This window comes from Triturus cristatus, chromosome 4_1, assembly GCF_964204655.1.
Source record: "Triturus cristatus chromosome 4_1, aTriCri1.1, whole genome shotgun sequence".
Taxonomy (NCBI): Eukaryota; Metazoa; Chordata; class Amphibia; order Caudata; family Salamandridae; genus Triturus; species Triturus cristatus.
In genome coordinates, this window is record NC_140585.1 from 668,606,907 (window position 1) to 668,628,977 (window position 22,071).

General features: G+C 44.0%; 1 protein-coding gene across 8 annotated transcripts in view; it reads right to left on the reverse strand.

Annotated features, from left to right (window-relative positions):
• PNPLA8 (patatin like domain 8, phospholipase A2) overlaps window positions 1–22,071 on the reverse strand; it is a 440,884-nt gene that overhangs the window by 323,861 nt on the left and 94,952 nt on the right. For all 8 annotated transcript variants that reach the window (XM_085653104.1, XM_085653102.1, XM_085653107.1 and 5 more), the window contains 2 exons: window positions 19,362–20,531; window positions 19,078–19,227 (listed from right to left, as the gene is read on the reverse strand). In XM_085653104.1, the coding sequence (XP_085509230.1) occupies window positions 19,078–19,227; window positions 19,362–20,468 (1,257 nt within the window). In that variant the 5' untranslated portion in view covers window positions 20,469–20,531. The remainder of the gene's footprint in view (window positions 1–19,077; window positions 19,228–19,361; window positions 20,532–22,071) is intronic.

Consider the following 22,071-nt stretch of genomic DNA (forward strand, 5'->3'; position numbering starts at 1 on the left):
AGAAAGGATTTGTGAAGGTTGCTGATCAGGATAGTAAGCACCATCAATACAAACAAGGGGCTTTTCACGTTTCTATCCCCGTCCTCCTAATATTCTCAGCTCGGTGGTGAGTAAAGGCAAGGCCCAAGAGCTGAAGGCCGATCTTCAGACCTTTTACCACTAGGGCCTACCCAGCATGGTCAATGGATCTGGCTCAAACAGGCCGAGCCTATGAAATAACCTTCAGATGGTAACATTTCATGATTGAGACATTAATGGAGGCGGATAAAGACTGACACGGGGCAGTAACTGGCTAGCTACTCACCTTTCCAGGCAGAATCCAGCACACATCTGGTTAGTTAATCCGAGGTCTTGAGATGGTGGCCTCACCCGGTCACTGCAGCAGCAAGTGCTACAAGGCAGGTCGTAGCCACACAGGAAAATTAATTAGCAAGCTAAAACACACATGCCAGTTCTAACTGGAGAAAACAGAGGGACTTAAACAAAGTGACACTATATGGCCAATTGTGGTTGCCCCTCTTATTGAGGCCCAAGCACAGAGCATGCAGACCAACTGGAGGAAGGTTATATGCTACAGGATCTTCCACCTATGCTCATGGAGCATTAGTATGGGTGTAGTGGTAGATAAGGTGGCCACAGATCCCGAGGGGTACTATGTTGTGGTTAAGGTCTTGTTAGGTGGCATTTTCCTGCTATTGGTCTGCATTCATGCCCCAAATATGTTACCAAAATAATTTATGCAAAGAGCGATACAAAACGTGGTAGACCTAGGGAACTTCAACATTATATGAGAAGACTTTAGTTGTGTAAATGAAATGGGTGTCAATAGAACAATACCCCCCACTAACCACGACTGCAAGTGCCATGAATGGAAACTCAAAGAAAACATGTCTTGTGCCCTGGAGAATGTGTGATGCCTGGAGGGCAATATACCTCACCTGCCTTTTGCACTGTTGCCCGTTCCACCGCGGCTGAGTGCCATTTGCGTCGAGGGCGTATCAGTCATTTTCCTGGCTACTCCCTCCCTGCCAGCTCCACACTTCCGGGCGTCGGAGGGGGGGGGGTCTAGTTTGCCGCTCTCTTCTCAATATAAACCGATGTGTCAGCGGACGCGCCGCTGGTGCGCCGAAGACACGCCTAATGCAAGACCATCTGCACCTGTCCACGCCTAGACGACGCCAGACATGCTGCCGGTTTGGCCGGCAGCAAACAGGTCTACTTCCGGGGAGATCTATTTTCTATTAGCAAGAGGGTCAGTCTATGCGACCATCCAGGGGGTGTCACGCCTGAGGGCCCTTTCTGTCGCAGAAGGTGTGGATTTAACTCCTGGGTCGTCGCATCTCCTCTACCCCTTCTGTGCACGCTGTCAAACTCCTTCGTTTAAACTGCCACTCTTTAGTAAAGCACTTTGCTGAAGTGCACGATCTGCTGCAAGATGAGTCACCAGACATCCTCTTCCTTACAGAGACATGGCTCACGGCTAACACGGAGGCTTAGCCTGGTCTGGCTCTGCCCTAGGGTTTTAACATCGCAACTTTTAACAGAGGGACTAGAGGTGGTGGCATTGCTATTATCTTTAAATCCAGTTACACTTGCACTCTTATTTAAGAGGCCCTGGCGGGCTGTGAGTGCGCGCGCTTTACGATCACCTTTATGATGTCTGGGTTCCTGGACTACCACCCACAGGGCCCCTCCAAAGAGTTCAGGGATGCACTGATTGACGCAGCAGGCACACTGGCTATTAGATCGGCCAACTTTAGCATTATTGGTGACCTGAACTTGTACCTGGATAACAAACACACACAATAGTGAAATAGGCAGTTTTCTAGCAGATCTTGCCGCCCTCCAGCTGACACAACATGTCCTAGGCTGCACCCACTCAGCTGGACACCTGCTAGATCCTGTTTTTTCCAATCTATCCACCCTAACAGTCAACCCGCCTATACTGATGACCTGGTATGACCACTATCTAGTACCCATGGCACTGCTGGGAGTAGAGCACCTCCAGAGGGAAGCCTGGAATTCGGTACAAAAACGCCCCTGGCATAAACTCGACATTCAACAGTTTCATGCCCTCCTCCTCAGGCACACACCTGGCACTCCAGATGACACTTATGCAGCCGAAAAAGCCTTATCTAATTGGATTCTGAATTCCCTTGACACGCTTATCCCTGTCAAGTGGTCACAGAGCCGTGATAGCCAATCCAGCCCATGGTATAACAGTAATCTGGCCATGGTTCGGAAAGCCTGCAAAAGGTTGGAAAGGGCGTGGAGACGGGACTACGACCCTGTTCCGAAGGAAAAAAAATCGGGCAGCCATTAAAAACTACCAAAGGGCCATCCAGAGAGCGAAAGGGTGGCCTACTTTGATGACGAGATCAGAAATAGCAGTAATCCTGCTAGATGCATATTCACCATACTTAAAGATCTTAAATCTGCATGGCAACCTAAAGCTCCCCCTCTCTCCTCCAACCAGCAATGTGAAGTTCTTGCCGCTTTCTTCATTAAGAAGGTCGAGAACATCTACAGGACCTTCTCCCACATCACGACCAGAACAGGCCCTGCACATAGGCCTCATGCTACCCCCACACTGTCTGTCTTCCCATTGATCCCTCAAGAGGAGATGCATACGATCTGCAAGAGAGTTGAATCAGGCTCTCCTGCAGACCATCTTAAACCTGAGCAATTCCTTAAATCATTGCCTCTGCTCCTCTCGCCTTTTTGTAAACTGATCAATATGTCCCTGTCCACGGCGGTAGTCCCCAGGGCCTGGAAATGGGCCATGGTGGTTCCTTTATTAAAGTAACCTACTCTGGATGCATCCAAAACCTGGGAGTTTTCGCCCTATCTCTCTCCTGCCGTGGGTATCCAAGATCGCCGAGGCCTATATCAATTACATTTGTACAAGATTCATAGAAAATAACAATCTGATTGACCCTTCTCAGAATTGTTTTCGCCCTGGTCATAGCACGGAGACTGCCCTCCTAGCTGTAACCGAACATCTGAGGGACGCATTTGATGCTGGGCGAACATCAGCGCTGAAATTATTAGATCTGAGCGCTGCGTTCAACACTGTATCCCACCAGATTCTATTGCAGCGTCTGGAGGAGGCTGGCATTGAGGGCCCGGCCTTAGGCTGGTTTGCCTCTTTTTCATCTGAAAGAACCTTTCAAGTGTCAGACCCTCCGTTCAGCACCCAGGCATATGCTATCGAACAAGGGGTTCCACAGGGCTCAGCTCTGAGCCCAACTCTATTCAACTTATATGTTCAACCGTTAGCGGCAGTAGCCAGGAGCAGAGGACTAACTGTGGTATCCTATGCTGACAATACCCAGCTAGTGGTGGCACTATCCGACCACTCCGTGCAGGACGCGCTTAAGTTCAGGAGCGATTTAACAGCCATAGCAGATTGGATGACTGACAACTGTCTCCAGTGAACCGCGAGCAAATCTGAGATCTTGCTAGTGGGGAGAGACACTGAGCTGTGGAGCAAGCACTGGTGGCCTCCGACTCTGGGCTGCTCGCCTACCCGTAAAACAGGCAGTCAAAAACCTGAGAGTATGAGTTGATTCTGCCCTTAGCTTTCAGGTCCAAACTAAAATGGTAGCTGGGACCTGTTTCAGACTCATGCGTGGGCTCAAACCACAGTTGGGTTTCTTTGACCCTACAGTCCGTCAGGTCATCATCCAGGCCACCATTCTATTGAGGCTGGACTATGCCAGTTCACTTTATCTAGGAGCAAATAAAGTTGAGATCCTCAGTTAGAAAAGGGCACAAAATGCGTCTGCCAGGACTCTACTTGGCCTACCGAGAGCCTGTCCCACAACTAACGCCATCCGCAGGCTACATTGGCTGCCGGTGGCAAAACGCACTGAGTTTAATTCTCTCTACATCGCTCACATAATCCTAAACCTCCATTCTCTGGATATTTGGGTGAATCTCCTCTCACTCTACATATCCACCCATCAATTATGATCCATGGGCCAGCATCTTGCTGTTGTCCCTCGGGTGAGGAAAGTGCGAGCGGGAGGCTGCTCTTTTCGCGTCCTTGCTGCGAAACTTTGGAATTCTCATCCTGTCTGTATCAGAAGCATCAACAATCTCACTGCCTTTCGTAAAGCCATTAAAACTCATCTGTTTCCGACTTTATAGGCCAGATGTTCTGTCGCCTCGTCTACAGCTGCAGTTGCTAGCGCTGGGACGTCTCTTAGCTGGGGCAGCTGTGCGCTTTACAAAACTCATAACATAACACATACCTAGGTTTCTAGGGCTATTTGTGTTTTCCCCAGGTCACAGTAGGATGTATGGGAAATGCAATCTGCCTCTGCAAGACGATTTCTGAGCAGAACCCATTGTTGATGTTTCTGCAGTGGGCCAACTTATGGTAAATTGAACTATAGGCATTAGAAGATACAGCCTCCCATGGCACGTTCATAGATGCGACAGTTATTTTGCCTAAAGTAAGAGTTTGATCGATAGGCTCTCAATGGAATGGGAAGCCTTCCAGGTTGTCCTGGAGACAGGAAACCAACATCCAATGTAGGCAACCTCAGGCACTTGCAAAAGGACTCAGTACAGGATCAGACTCAGGCGAAGAAGCTGAATGAAACAGGAAAATTGTATGCATTGACACGAGAATGGGGAGGGATATTTGATTTCCAACATATCAACTGCCAAGAAGCATATGAAAGGAGACAGAGCTGGGAGGCTGCTGGCTTCCTTTTTCTGTACCAGAACGGATCAATACGGAGCTGAGAACCGTCACAGATCAGAACAGAATCATGGCACGGTATCAATTAGGCATTTTTAGGGAGTTCTACAAGATCCCATATTTCCACAAAATACCACCTTTGCCAATCGGATAGATGACTAACTGAATGCTGCAGCTAGAAACATTTTGATCAAGGAACACTCCAATATATAAGATCGATCATTTACACCCCTCGAAATCAGAAATGCCAGAGGGCTATGTGGCGAGGTCTAAGTTGCCAGCTTCCGATGGACTACCCCCTGAATTTTATGATCAAGCCACATCCTAGCTCTGCATTAGACTGCTGACATTATACAAGTAGGTAAAGGGTGTGGGAGTGTTTCCACAATACACAAATGAAGCAGCTGTAATAATGTTCATCAAGCAGGGTAAAGAAGCACTAAAATCAGCATCCTCTATGCTTCTTTCTCTCTTAAATCTAGAATATTATTAAAATATTTGGCAAAGCAACATCAAAGAAACTATTACAAGTGCTGAAATCATTAGTGCATCCAGACATTAACAAATCTGTTTCAGACTCAACCACATCCTGAGACGTTGTTTTCAGGTCATGTCTGGAGTTCTTATGGGTGAAGCCGTGGCCTTAGTGGCTACCGGAGACATGGAACAGGTATTCAGCATATTGGAGTAATTCTTTTGGTTTGCAGTACTGGAAAAGAGGAGTTTTTACCCACAGATTTTGCATTGGATTAAGCTGCTATACTCACTGCCCATAGTCAAAGTGACAAAGAGTATGTTTATTCATCACAGTGATTGCACACTAAAAGAAGGACTAGACAAGGATGGTCACATTTTGCCATTTTAGATGATATGATCTTTATAAAGGTCTGGAGTTATCTGGCTTTCGAAATATACCCAACAATACAACTACATATGGTGTCATGTTGGCCAAGTTTCAGATGTCTGGTCTCAAAATTAACTGTGACAAATCTTGCTTATTTCCACTGGGCAGTGCAATGGATGGACATCAGCACTACCAACTCGGACGTTGATCTTATACCAGGCAATGTTCAGAAGGCCAATGGAGTGATTAGAAAGTCGGTATGCTTTTAAGACAGTCTGCCATTTCCCGTGACGGGTCCAAACTCACTATCAAAATTGGTGATGCTCTGTATTTTTAGTTACCCTACTAGTAACTCTACCCTGCCCATTAGTTAAAGAACTAGATTCAAAACTAAGGGGACCCAAATGGATGGAGTTAGGCGTACATAGCAAACACAACAAGATGACGGACGGAGTGCTGAATCTTTTCAACCACACACCCCCATCAACAGATTTGGGTTTAATCCATTGTTTTTTTGCTCACTATGCTACCCCAGTTTAGACCCAGCAATATGCAAATCAGTCTTGACCCTGCTCCTCGTGGGAAAAGTCCAGCCTGAACTGCCAGACCAGGGCCACCCTGGACCGGAAACAAGCATCCTGGGACCAGTTTCGGGGTATCACCCCTCATCAGCCAGGCTAGCTTGAATCCAGTGGCACAGTAATCAAGGTACCCACGTCTGGTCATACTCTTGGCCACTTAGGGCGTACATAGCAAACACAACAAGATGATGGACGGAGTGCTGAAGCTTTTCAACCACTCACCCCTAGTCCCAGGTCTGGGTTTAATCCATTGTTCTTTTGCTCACTAGGCCACCCCAGTCTGAACCCAGCCATATGCAAATCAGTCTTGGCCCTGCTCCTCATGGGAACAGTCCAGCCTGAACTGCCAGACCAGGTCCTCCCTGGATCGGAAACAAGCATCCTAGGACTGGTTGCAGGGGTTCACACCTCATCAGCCAGGCTAGCTCGAATCCAGTGGCACAGTGATCAAGGGACCCACATCTGGCCATACCCTTGGCCACTTAGGGCTTACATAGCAAACACAACAAGATGATGGACAGAGTGCTGAAACATTTCAACCACGCACCCCCATCAACATATTTAGGTTTAATCCATTGTTGTTTGCTCACAATGACACCCGAGTTTGCCCAGCCATATGCAAATCAGTCTTGACCCTGCTCCTCATGGGAACAGGCCAGCCCGAACTGCCAGGCCGTGTCCTCCCTGGACCGGAAACAATCACCCATGATGTAGAGCTGTCCAGTACACAAAAGTGTTGAACAAAATAATTCCATGGGTGGCTCATTGATAGCTGATCCAGAAGAATGTTTATTGGGGCTTTTCCAGCAGACAGGTAAAAATATAAAAGTCAATTTGAAGATATGGCTTTATAATTAGCCAAACACTGAATTGTCATGGAAATTGAGGGCCTCTCACGCATTAGAGTTAAACATGTGACAATCACATGCCATCAGATGGTATTCAGCAGAGATGACATTTCTTAGTGCCATGACCATGAGAACAGGTGGCCACATTGCACTGGACAACCTGGAAGTAGAGGGGGACAGGTTTACCCAGAATTCTGGTGACAAGTCCTCCTTAACCTCCATACAAAGCATTGAGCCAACAACATGAGCGGATGTAATTCAACATCAAGAAATATTAGTTGCAAGGGTATAGCCCAAGGTAATTCCTGTGAGCAAAGTAGAGGAATTATTGCCTGAAGATTGAGAGCTATGGGCAAGAGTGAATATATAATGCTACAGCTCAAAATGTGTCTTGCAAGAGCACTAAATCATGGACCTCATCCCTCGCCACAGAGAATAACATGGCATTGTGATATTGGGTGATGGTATAATGCTGGTCCTCCACACATCTTCCGGATGACCCAGACAGGAATCTGATAACCTTATGTGAAGACTCTACTTGTTGATTTATTGTCATACATTACCACTTTTCACCCTTATGCTACCATGTGAAGACTTTGCTGTGTGTAAACAATATGAATGTCATAATATATATATTATGCCAATCATAATCCAGAACTTTGGGCAAACTTTGCAAATAAAAATCAATAACGTGTAAAAAAAAACAAAAAAGTGGTGGACACTGCTCTACGACAAAAAAATTGGATACTCATAACACTAGACAGGCAACAGAAGTGCAGTGATGGCATTGTACATTAACTTTTGAGTGAACTAGCACCACACCGAAATATTTGCATTTGTGTGTGTAAGTGATGCAATCATATTTTGATATGATTCTAGTGTCTTCAGGCACATTGTATGCACCTACTGTTTAGAAAAAGAATAAACCTAAAAGCCATTGTAAGCTGCATCAACTTTTGAGGCAACGCATAGCACACCATCAAACCAACTGTTTAAGCTTGCAGCATTAATTCACTTAAGTTATGGAGATTTGTAGAGCGCACTATCACCCGGGAGGGTATCCTGACGCTGAACAATGTTAGCCTAGGCACACCTAGGGCCTAGCAGTACTACTGAAAAATCCAGGTCTTCAGCCTCTTATGGAATTCAAGAATTGAGGAGGAGGCTCTGATGTGTAGTGGCAGTTTATTCCATGCTTTAGGAGAAATGTAGGAAGAGGCTCGACCACCGAATCTCGTTTTCGATATGCCTGGGAATTGTGCAAGTAGGAGTCCAGACGAGCTGAGGTATATGGAAGGTTTATGAAATCATATGCAATTTTTGACATATGCTTGGCCAGTATTATGGAGTGCCTTGAACGTGTTGGTAAGGAGTTTCAATTGTGCTCGTTTGTGAATGGGGAGCCAGAGGAGCTCCTACAAGGTGTGGTGTGATGTGAATGCGGCATGGGAGGCTGAGAATGATTCTTACTGCCGAATTCTGAATGGTCTGCAACCTTCTGAGCTCTTTGCCAGGGCCGGTTTTCGGCTGATTTTGTTACAGGGCCGATTTTGCAGCTATGCTGTAAAAACAGCCCTGTGACAAAAAGGGCCCACAGGGGCCCAAAACCGGCTCCCACCCGTGCAACGCACTGGGGGTTGCCAGGTGCCCGCTACAGCCAGTCCGGCCCTGCAGATGAGTTTGGGGGTGTCCGAGATGTACAGTGCCAGGCTGACTGACTGAGTTCTTCCACACGGAAAGCAGCAGATCCATCAGAGTGCATGTGCTTGGATTCCAATGTTGTGTAGGCAATGGATGGGGATGGGGTTGGAGCGTGTGTCAAATACTGAAGAGAGGTCCTGGAGAACGAGGGCTGCCGTTTCTCCTCTGTCCAGAGTCATGCGCATGTCAATTGTGGCCGCAATGAGGGCAGTTTCCATGCTGTGGATGGGTCTGAAAACAGACTGAGTGGTGTTGAGTAGTTTGTTGTCGGTGAGGTTTCTATTGATGATTTTCTCTAAGACCTTGGCCAGGAACGGTAGCAGGGAAATCGGTCTGTGGTTGGTGAGCTTTCAAGAGTCCGCAAAGAGTTTCCACGGAAATGGGAGGACGTTGCATGTTTGCAAGCATCTAGGAAGGTCGCGAAAGAAATGGAGGCCTTCAGAATGCGTGCGAGTATGGGATGCTCAAGTTCATTTGTATATGAACATGCTGCTATATTGCAAGTTCGATGCACTATAGGATACTCTAGAAATATAAATAAAAGGGCATTTGTTTGTGGCAACCAATGGTGTATTTTATGATTTTATGTGAATTAAAAGGTGTACTAACTGGCAAGACCACTTCTATCAAGTGAACATAACAAATTCAACTATTCGGTGGATTAATGCACCTACTGGACCATCTATAGAGAGAGAGTCTATCTATCTATAGTAGAGATCTTCAAACATTTTTTGCTCTGCGCCCCATAAGCAAAATGTTTTGAAGTCAGCCACTCCAAACCTTTTTGGCAAGGATTGGGGAGCAGAAATGGCAGGGCTAAGCACAGGGGTGGGGCTTATGAGATCATTTCAGGGGTATTTTTTTTACAGCTCATAATTTCTATTAAATGTGAGACTTATGAAAGAGCAAATGCATCAAACAAAAACTGAAACTGGCCATAAGACACTGATTCCTAAAATTGGGGTCATATGGACCCCTTACACTCCTGGGTCCCAATGCAACTGCACCTGGTGCAGTACTGATAGCAGTGGCTCTAAGTGGCAGGCTGTGTCCTGTGACTCTGTCTCCCTTATCCCACCATTTCTGGTCATCACTTGAACCTGAATCGATGTCCCTTTCAGAAAGAGAAATGGCTCCCATATTTTGCTCCACTCCCGCTTCAATGTAGCAAGGGTGCCCTTTGACCTAATGTTTGCATGGAAAATGATCCCACATGGCGCTTTAGTAAAGTAAAAGAGTCACAACTGTGACATAGTAGGCCCCTCACACTCCTGAACCCAAGTGCCACTGCACCTGCTTCATCAATTATAGCTACCAACTCACGAAGTGGGCTGTCTCTGACCTTTGTTAAAAATATGGGCCCCCATTTGCTCCATACCATCTCTGTGAGTCTAAGTTTATGTGTTTCCTTTATTTCAAGTTTCCTTTCCTTTGGCTTATTGATCTGAAGCCCAAAACAACACTCGAGCAGCCAGTGGACACTGGGCCCTAAAGCAAGTAAGTAAGTAACACATCAATAACTGGGATTTATTTGGCCTCTCAAACCACCTGCCCCAGTGCCACTGTTCCTTCTGCACCAATGATACCTACAGCTCCTGGCCCCTCTGTCCATTCTACTGAGCCATCACTCTGAAACCTGAGGCCCAAAGCAGGATGTCTTCCTGTAGAGTTGGTAGAACTTTGAATATGTAATTTAGAATGTGGGGAAACGTATTCTCTGGTGGGTGGGAAAGCTGGAAGCTAGAGGTAACCTAATGGACGGAATAAACGTGGATATTTATCTACAATGTTTGGTGAAACCTTACTTAACTGGCGAGGAGTAGAAGTCTGTGCAGGGGACAGACACTGATGTACCTTCATCCCTGGATCATATAAAAGTGATTATTTCATATACACGTAGGTAACCAACCTTTGTCTGAAGTGCTTAAGCTGGAAGCAAATGTGAAGCAAGACCAGCCTTGCTGAAAGGAGACAGCCTTGATAACAACCTTGTTATCTGCCTGACTTCATTGAAATTAATTAAAAGTCCTTGGAGCAAGAACTGCATGGATGACAGTTATCAAACCAATCTGATGCGAATTAAGTTTCATTAAGAGGGATTGAACCGATCTCTTAAAAAGACTGCAGGTTAACCTCTTCACAAATGCTCAGGAAGAATGCATTGTAATAATATAAACTTACGACTTGATAGTTAGCAAGTGGTTGAATTTATTGGCAAACCCCATTTTAAAGCTGGCCAGCAGAGGGCAGTGCGAGCCTGGTTTTTATTGTCGAAGCACTGGTGAATTTACTGTAGTAATGCCGATAAGCTTCTGAAATTTGGGGTTATTTTATACATTTAATGACTGCTAGCAAAAAAGCTCATTATTTGAATTGAACGGAGTGCTCAACGTGTGTTGTGTGTTTGGTGTTGCTAGCCCAGTAAGTCCATCATTATTCCAAGAGCCGCCACGAATGCCAAAATGTGATGCTTTATTTTAAAGGCAGCATCATAGGCCCATCCTTAAACCCCAGAGGAGCATTGTTTGAAGGGCTGAATGGCGCGAGGAGCATTACTGTGACAGGAGTCACTCGGGTGCTTCGCGTGTCCTCTCTGTGTAAAAGAATAGGGAATGTGTATGCCATGATTGTACCTTGGTAGCGCATGAGAACCTATGGCCTCATAGTTTATTTGTTTGACGGGGTCGTCACTTAGAACATATTGCACGCTATGTTATGTCCATTGTGTAGCTTTCCGTTACTCAAACAAGCAGCTTTGTTAATGGGATTGGTGTGCCAGACTACATGATTGTTTATATCTTGTCAATAAATAGAGTGAAGAAAAAAAAGAAACCGTATATGTGAGTATTCTGTATAGCACAGATCCTGTACTGAATTACTTCAATGTCCTGGAAGGTTAAGAAAAAAGTAAAGGGCAGGGCTGTTGATCAAACAATTTGGTTAAGTTAGGAAGCTGGTAATTGAATCCAGGATTGCGTATTGCGATATTCAGAGACTGTAGGGTTACATCCTTCTCTCTTCCATTTAATACCAAAAGTCAATTCTTTGTGTTCAGTTATGCAATTATTGTCATTCAATTAGTGTTAGTATAGGTATACTAGAATATGGAGGTAAAGCAAAACACTTATCACACCCTAAATCAAACTAACACCGTAAACAAATATATATATATATATATTTGTGAAGTTGTAAGATTTAAAGGTGTGCTTGTTGTTTGGAATGTTTCCACAGCCACTAAAGTTCACAGGACATGCCTGTCTGAAATTCTGATGCTTTGCAATACACAAAAACATTTTTGAAGGTATGCTGAAAGATTTCTTATTAAAAAATACATTTGAAAGGTGATGCTTGACCAGTTAAACATCAGATAAGTGTTGTTCCATTTAGCTTTAAACAGGAGCTCACACAAGTTCTTAAGATGTTACAAGCTCAAGATGTAATTGAGGAAGCTGACATTCTATTTGGTTGTCTTCCAATGTTGTGGCAGACACGAGAAACAATACATTGAGGGTTTGCGCATATCTGCGTTCATTATATTAGATTCAATGGGTGAAGGCTCACCTAGAATTATTAATCTGTTTTGCATTTTGGATGTGGCTATGGCTTTTAACAACTTATTAGTGTTCTGCATATCATCAGACTGTGTTTGCCCAAGAATCACGTAAACTCACAGCACTTATGGATCAGGATAGGGTTTTTTAAAAGCTGCTTGGCTTGGCATCTAGTGTCGCTGATTTTCAGCATGTAATGGGGCTGCCCAACTGATGTGCTGGCATTTCAAGATGGCATTTTAATTTTTGGGAAAGGGCTTACAGCAGTACAATATTAAGATACAAGAAGAATTGCAAACGCCTAAAGTTAGTGTATTTTGATTAAGAACTGAGAAAAACATGTTGGAGTATTTATGAAATGCAATCTGTGAACAAGGGATCAGCCCTAGAAAGGTGTTAGTGAAGGCTTTTAAGGGAGCACAAGCTCCAAAGATAAGGATGAATTTCTTTCATTCCATGGGCTCTATGAATTTTTATCTCAATTCTTGCCAAATCTTGTTATGGTGACCAAGCTGCTTATAAGCCCTCTAAAAAAGAATGAAGAGTTAGTTTGATCGATGAGCAGGGTTCAGTATTTGAAAGAATACGATCTGACCTAATGAAACACCTTTGTTATAACCTTATAACCCTAGTTTGCCCACCTGTGTTGTGGTTGATGCCAGTGATCAAGGACTATGTTACCAAAAAGTGGACAGAGGGCAACAGACTGCAGTTTTTCCTCTTGCACTTTGAAAGATGCAAAACAGCAATATTCTAATAGAAAAGAAGATGCTCACATGTACGTGGGTTGTCAACAAATTCAGAACTACTTGTGGGGTGCTTGGGTTCCTCTGAGGGCTAACACAAGTTTTTGTTTATTTTGGGTAACCCTAGTGCACTCTAGTAGCTACAGTACAATTTTGTGGTAGAACACATTCGTGGGAAGTGCAAAGGCAGATCTGTCTGTATCAGAAGAGTGTGAATCTAATGCATAAAGTGGAGCTATTGAATGTCTAATTCCGTCAGCTGAGTTTCAAAATCTAAATTGCATTTCTGAGGATCACTGGCATTAGGCTTTGGAATTTGATGTCATAATTCATAAGGTCTTGATATATTTTAGGGAAGAATGGCTCAAAGAAGAGATATTTATTGGAGGATCTTTAAAGTTTTGCTAAGATAGCATTACATTTGTCTGGAAAGGACAAAAACATATTCTTACGGGGACAAGTTAGTTCCTCCTTTGGTTCTTAAATTTAAGTTGAATGATTTGGCATATATTATGGGTATATCAGTATTACTTTAAACAAGAAGAGACTGAGCAACACTTACTAGTAGCCAAGGATGGATGCCACCGTGGCTCAAACTTCACTCAAGGAAGGTGGGATGTGATGTGTTTAAAAATCAGAATATGGATGTTAGAGTAGAAAAGAAGCAAGAACAATCAGATGTTCGGTACTATAACTTGAATTGTGTAAAGAGTAGTCACTAACATGTGGGTGACTAAATTCGGATTATGTTGCTTCGAGGTTTTAGAAAAGGTGAATTGACGTAAGGACCAGATGTGTCGAAGTCTGAGGGGGATATAGTGGAACCAAGGGTTTTAGCCCTCAGTAAGACACCATATGACAGGACAGCTGACATAGGGCAGAAGGGCACAACAAGGTCATAATATGATACTGAGATGGCAAACAATGAGCCTGGTAATACCTCAGAGAAACCAGCTGAGAATAAAAGTCTTGGGGTGGGGTGTTCCATCAGGAGACGTCCTTATTGGTTGAAGGTTATACATGATATTATGATATTTATAGATACAAATATTTGTTTTTTTCCAATATGTATTTTATGTTGCTTGTTAGACCTGACTCCTTTTGCATTGTATTTTACAGATTATTTGCCTTCACTCCTCTGATTTGTTGAACTAGTTTTTTGCATTTTATGCGTACTAACCAGTGGTTAAGTGCTCTCTCCCTTAAGCATGTTAAAACTGGTGTACACCTACATAGCACATTCAATTTACTTATAACACGCTTGTAAAATATACTAGGTGTATGCATACCTAGTAAATTGAATACGAATAGTGGGCAGCAGCACAGATTGGGCCACAAACTAAAATAGCATTGGACAACATGTCTCAGGCCTGCCACTGCAGCCTGTAACACAGTTTTAAACTGTCATTTTGACCTGCCAAAATAAACCTTTTGCCAGGCAAAGACCTTCCTTTTATAATACTTATAAGTCACCCCTAAGATAGGCCCCACCCACCCCTAGTACAGGGTCCATGGTATTTACACGGTAAGATGTGTACTGACAGAAAAAAACCTAAAGTCGTCTTTAACTGTTAAGACTAACACTGGGTTGCAGTATTACACTTAATAAATGATAGCTTCAGTTTGGGAACAGGTAAGAGAAATGTTTCTCCACTCAAATTAACTGTAATCAAAACCCTTTGTAATGGTAAAATCAGATTTTAAGATACTATTCTGAAAATATCACTTTCACAAATTTTGCATTTTTCTGCCTAACCAAATGTGCTTCTCTGTCACTATCACATGACTGTGAATTGCTGTGGTGTTTTGTGTACTCCTCAAGACATGGGGACAAAACGGCTTTGGGTGTGGGACGGGGTGTTGCTCTCCTGAGCAGGGTGTTCTAGGAGGTTGTACTCAGCCCTTCCTAAGCTTTAAAGGGTAGCCTCAGTGTTTGTCGCCTCTTACCTGACTTCAGAGGGCTGTCTTTACTGCCACTGACAAAAGCAGCTCACACCTGGGCCTGCCTACCTACATTGTGTTACCCTAGAGAGTTTGGTGTCAAACCCACAAAAGGGGGAAAGTTAGACAAATAGGGCATTTCCCCATCCACGTGATGGCCCTGGGGATAAAAGTGACATCTTCAGAATCTATCATCAGTGGAAAATCAGAAGAAGGACTGCCTTGCTGTCCTAAGACGGAAGATTGGACCTGCCTACCTTAAACCCAGGCTAGCCAAAAGTGACTACAAGGGTCAGCTGGCTGACCTACTGTTTGAGCTACAGGGATATACAAAAGCTTCAAGAGGCCCTTTCCTGCTTTTCAGCTGACCGGACTCAGTGGACCTCACACCTGGTCCCCTCTGCTGGCCTCTGTGGAAGCCTCACCCTTCAGGTGCTACCCTCCAGGTCCTGGACCCTTGGCTGGAGTCAGAGTGTACTTCTCCCTGCCTTCCATCAGATGCGGTGCAAAGCACCATAGGCTGCTCAAAGCCACGCAGCTTTGAACCGAAGGCTCCACCTCAATCAAAGCAAAGCCTCGCAGGGCTACACCATGCAGACCCCATCTGAAAGCTACACCGATTGCAACGCAGAGTCCGACAGAGTCATGCAGCTCCCACCCTGCGGTTTCATCTGATCCTATGGCAAGTAATGCGATGGTCCACAAAGCCTCGCTGCACAGCAAAAGGTTTCACTGTAACCAACACAGAGCCATGCAAAGCCTAGCCAACATCGCATCAAGGACAAAAGGCACAACATGCAATAGGATGAACTTGGTCCTGTATCTGGACAGAGCTTCATCGCGGTTGCCCTGAACTTATGACATATCCTCTGTCCAGCGCAACCAGATAACCACAACTGACGCTTTGGGCTTTTTGACACCATTTTCAATGGAAATTTGAAAAATTCACAACTCCAGTTCCACTGACTGAATTTGTGTTATTTTGGTGTTATTGTATTTATTAAGGTTAACTCTATTTTTCTAAATTGGTTTGGGATTTTTCTTTAGTTGTTTTTTTCGACTTTATTACTGTTTGAGTCCTGCATAAATACTTTACACGTTGCCTCTAAATTAAGCCTGACTGCTTTCAAGCCAAGCTACCAGAGGGCTAAGCATAAGTTTATTTATTGACTTTTATGGGTCACCCTGACAAGGATCGTGTTTACTATTTGAGTAGGGCTTCTGTCCCTCTCAAATAACCCAATTTCATATACTTTTCTTTCTAACTTTAATGCTTGCCTACGGTTGCTTTTTGTCTTATTTTTGGCACGTCTATTGTGTTTTTGGTGTTTGTCTTGTGCCATAGTATTCTAAAAGAAAAATATCTGTTATGTTGGCCTTGTCTCACATGCCTGTCTTGAGCCATTAGGCAGCCATCAGCCCTCACATTTGGAATTCAGTAATGTTTTGCGAAGGTTCGAGTTCAAATAGTGGACTATTTAACCTGTACCCTGTTCTATACCACGGGTCGCATAATTAAGACGTAAATGCACTGGGATTTGTGTCGCAATAAGCATTCCCAAAGTCATGCTCATTTTATCATATGTGACTATCATCCACTTAATCAGGTTATGCACACAACTAACAGTCGTTGGCAGCTGATCAATTTTTATGGGGCAGACACCATTTTACCAGCACCCTAGTGGGGAGACTGCCTACTAAGTCTTCCTATGCAAATGTTTGCCATCTACCTTGACTGGATCTGGTTATCTCTCCGGAGTATGAAATACACATGTGTCTGAAATATGTGCGTGTAAGAGAGAGAGTGGGCGGGAAAAGGGCAGATTGGTTGAGAACAGGAGACGTGGGGTACCCTCAGTTCGGGGTTTCCGTGTACCTATGAAGTATTTAAGATTTCAGGGTACACTTAGGTGTTAGTGGCTGTCAGTGCTTTTGCCTCCATTTTCTCTGTTCCAATGTGCTTATCTTCTTTTGCTCTACATTAAAAAAAAATATAAAGCCAAGGTGAATGGGCTGATCCACATAACAGGACTGTTGCCACTGGCATGGGCCAAGATTCGCATTTACACAAAATATATGAGCTCTTAATGCACTCCCGCATCCAAAACCATGCATTCTATGCATTGTCCTTCAATTCCACAAATTTCCCTTGCTGTACTTGCTACCACAAAATGGAAATCTCACACCAGACAAATCCATACTGCAACTGCTTTATTTTTCTGCCAATGCACCAGGTATGTTGGTGACCTTGGGAAAGACCCCCAACATCACAACAAAATGACTGCTATAAAAGTACACCTAAAATATCTTTACATAGCCTATTGAAGTGTGATATCAAATCAAACGGAAAATACACACTCCATCCATAACACTGGATATCATCATTTATGATTCACAGCAAAACAACACAATGAACACACACTACTAAGAACACACAAACACACCCTCATCACTGCTAAGATCTCACCATCTGATTAGGACCGCTTTGTCTTGTGATTCCTCTCAAGTCAAATCAAAGCTAAAAGGGTGAAATAGGTCTAAATCTACGTGGCTAAAGGAAAAGGGGTATAAAAGATAAGAATGAGGTCCCAACCTATCAATATGGTCAGACAATCAACCACTGCCATGTTTAGCATTCAACTACTGCAAAACAGTGCACACTGTTTATTTTATAATTTTAAACTGGGCAGATAATTCTGAACAAGATATGGGAGAGTTTTGAATCCAAGGCAGCGGACAGAACCCATAAGTCACCCATAAAGAAATGTTTTTGCTTTGCTGTCTCATTCATTGTACAGGGACTTTGTATTCCTTGTTCCAGTTTGTTGGGCTAGGTTTGACTGACCATGAGCTAACATCACAGTACGAGTTTGCACGGTTTAAGTTTAATGTGCTTTTAGACAAGGAAGATATTAGTTGTGACCATTAAAGTGACTGCTTTTCTTTGTTTCCCTGAGTTTGAGCTTAACTCCTTTTTAACACCCTCATTTGTGTGCACGATCTGACAGGATGTTCTGCTTTTGATGCCTTTCCCACTGCGGGTGTGGTTGTGTCGGTCTTGTTTGGAAGAACAAAACTAGTCCAACTCAACGGAATGGCAACATGCAGCTTAACAAACGCTAACATACAACACATACTGCATTTCACATGCATGTTACAATCGCGCCCCTCTACAAACACATTAACCACTTAAAAATGCAAACATTCAGTTTAGTAGAAAGCACCTACTAAATTTGCTCCCTCAATAAACACAAACAATATGGAGACATTCACAAAAGACATACACCCATAACAAAACCTTGCCACCACATGCACAGGGAACCCACAGGCACATTACCATCAAATCACTGACTATTGAGCAGCCGCAAGAAACAAACAGCACACCATTTCCACATACATCAAACACAGCTCACAAAGAAAACCAATAATCTAAACAAAAAGGCACATCAAACTCACTGTGCATTTTTCAGGCTGTAAGCACCCTACCTTTGCTCAGTATGTCTATGTAACGGATACATACAACCCAGCATTCTCACACTGGGCTGAAAGTTCTCCCAAGCATCACCACTTTGAACCTTCATGTCGGATAAGTGCAGATGTTTTACATACATGCTCTCTATTCAAACCACAGAATGCAATGAGTGCAAACACATTGCAATCTCGCCACACCATTCTTGACGCCCACTCAACAAACTAATGAACAAACTTCCTAACCCAGGACACCACACAAACACCACCTCCACAGACCAGAAGGTGGAGTCTGCCCTCAGAGGCATGCTTCGTGTGCTTTCACCTGCGATGGCCCAACCTTCCAACAACATACCACACACACTCCGGCCCAAAGATGCACAAGTCACCTGAGCTCAGCACAAAGAAGCCATGCCAATGGCTCACATACACTAATATCATTACAAATACCCATTTCTAGCTAACACATGTTATGAATCCATGTAGCTACTCAACCGTCTAAAAGGCTAACTGTATTGTGAGGTATATTCCACCTGTTTAAAAAGGATGAAGGGATTTTTCTAGGAAGCAGTTTAAGTATCAACATAAAATATGACCCACCTCAAACACAGCACCCACACCCTCTCTGCTTCCTGAGAGAACATATGAAAGCGGACATTTCAAAAAGGAAAGGTACATCTTCTCACCTTTACAGCCACTCCTCTCGTTTCTGGAAACTCTAGCAGATGACAACTTAGCTCCTCCACTCTATTGATGCACACCCTGCGATCAGAAGCTCTTCGAAGAGCCTGGACTAAACCTCGAGTCCGGTTATCTACGCTCACCCGTGCGATAATCTGAAACAAAGAGGCACAGAGCGTGAAATGACTGCCAACTTTTGACAAAAAGTAAAAGTTTAATTTGCAAGAACAATAGGCACAAGGATCGCAAGTAGGCGTCTAGCTACTCAGACAGAGACCTCGACACTTACCTTTTCACGCTGGAGAGAAAGGCGCTTTGCTTTATCCTCTGAAGTTTTACTTTCTTTTTGTAGATCATTTTCTCCCTTATTCACAACGTCACTGCTTTCTTTACTCCTGTCTTCTAAGGCGCCTTTCGCTTCGGATCGCATCTTTGGAACAAGACCACCCAAATAGCTGTCCACGAAGGCCTGCACACTGTCCGAAGAGTGGGAAAGAAAATGAGAAATGCTCTTTTTAGTGGCAGCTGTGTGGTCAGTAGTTCCCGCATCTTTATCTGCTAGATCTTGACCAGCAGCCACAGCAGAAGATGCGGAGTCCTGCTCATTTGTACTGTGCACTGTGCTACCTCCCAGTGCACCGTTGACCTTTCCATCATCCCCTTTTGGCAAAAGAACAGTAGCTTTCTTCTCTTCTGCCATTGCGATGCTAGCTCCAAAGTAATAGTTGATATGAGTGGCTAAGAAATTGTAGGTCTCTCCAAAGTTGGTTGTAAAATAGCTGACATGAAAGAGATTATCCTTCACACTTTGGATGTCATTTGGCGATTCTAGACGAAGGCCATGAGCACCCTGCAAAAACAGCTCTTGTTTCGTTTCTGAAGTTGTCTTTGAAGCCAGTGCCTTCTTTGGTTCCTCTTGGGGTGCAGTGCTTGTTACTTTTGCATCTCTGACATTCTCCTGGTTTACCTGACACTTAGCAGTTGCTTTCTCCACTGTGCCAGGTTTAGTCTTTCGTCGGACAATGCGGGCGATCAGCTCATTGTGGGTGCCACTAACAGCCTTCGAGACAGAGTCTAAAGTGCTTTTTATGCGTGACATATGACTTCTCAACTTTGGGATTCCCTTTGAGGAAGTGCTGAGTTTAGCAGATTTAGGGTACAAACTGATTTTGTGCTGTATGTAAGGGTACCTGGTTAAACAGAAAGTTCTGTTTCTGGTCCATTTATAAGTAGATTTGCTGGCATGGAAACGTCGAAGTGATTGTGTGTGATTCACACAGGAACAAATATTGAAATGGCAAAGGAAATTCAGTGGCCTGCCGACCTTCCTCCTCCAAAGATTTCTGGTATTGCTCAAGAAATATAAGTATGTATCTAATATCAAATTAACTGACATCACTTGCAGATGTATGGATTTTCTGGTACGATTATTATCTTGCAGCAGTTCCAACTCTTAGTCCTATATGAAATTAAAAGAAACATTAAAAGCCATCATTAATAAACAATACATCTTGAAAACACAAAAAGTTATTGAACTTCAGAACACTGCTTTACTTAGTTCCCTTAAAGTAGAACTTACAATGCAGTAAAAAGCAAAACATTTCTATAAGAAATTTGATTACAGGTTGAAGGGTGTGGGAACCCACTTCAAATAACAGTCACAATCCTCGTTGAGGCGAATCAAAAAAGTCACTAAATAGAGCTTTGCCTAACCCTCTGGTAGCGTGGAACAAAAGCAGTTAGGCTTAACTTAGAGGCAACTTGTAAAGTATTTATGCAGCACGCAAACAGTAATAAAGTGAAAAATCAGCACAAGAAACATCCCAAAGCTATTAAGAATAAGAGAGCCAACTTTAGCAAATTAAATGACACCAAAACGACAAAAATCCAATCAGTAGAACCATAGTTATATGTTTTTAAAGTTCTAGATCAAAATAGCACCAAAAGACGAGGAGTGCCAACTGAGAGTATCTGGTCATGACAGACCAGGACAAAGTCAAACGTTCAGGCCAACCGCGATAGAGCGAGGGCCAGGTACAGCACCAGGTTCGGCCCACTGGAAGTTTTACCTTCTGAATTCTATGCAATGACTGTACGGTGTGACTGTGAAGCTCTGCTGCACTCCGCTTCACATCTAATGAAGCCTTTGGCAAGGAGATTATTAGGAGTGGCTCTTTGTTGGATCTAGTGAGGCTTCCAGTCAGGAGCTGCGCAGCTCAGCGGGACTCTGCGTCATTTGGCGTCGGGTCCAATGAAGCCTTCGGTTAAGCAGGAACAAATACACTCTGTCTGCAACCAAGGGTCCTGGACCTGGAGGAGAACACTTGTGGGTCAGGACACACTACCACATAGGCAAGCAAAGGAACCAGGTCAGGTCCAGTTGGGTCTTGTCAACTGGGAAGCAGAAAAGGCCTTGGAAACTTGCTGCATCCCTGTAGTTCATACAGGAGGTCAGCAATCTGACCCTTAAGAGTCAGTTCTGCGGTCCTGGGGTCAAGGAAAGTAAGTCCAGTCTTCAGACAGCAGAGAAGACTTTCTTTTGAGTCTTCAAAGGTCCAAGAGTGTTCTGATTTCAGGTTTTGGGAATGCCACTTTTATGCCCACTACCAGCTTGTGAGTATGGACAGCCTGTTGTTTCACTCTAAAACTAGTTCTGGTCAGTTCTTCCCTTTCTCCTGGATTTGGCTCCAACCTGGCTAGGTGGCAGTGAATGTTTGTTTTGTTCAGAATTACATCCATCATTTGCTCTTTTTTGCTTTTGTCTCCTTAAGTGGGAAGGGTATGCCCAGACGTGAGTCCCGTGCTCACTGTGCCACTGGTTTCAAGTTCGTCTGGCTGATGAGGGGTGATACCCCGAAACTGGTCCCAGGATGCTTGTTTTTGGTCCAGGGACGACAGCCTTGCAGTTCGGGCTGGACTGTTCCCATGGGGAGCAGGGTCAAGACTGATTTGCATGTGAATGGGTCCAAACAAGGGTGGTGTGGTGAGCAAAAAACAAA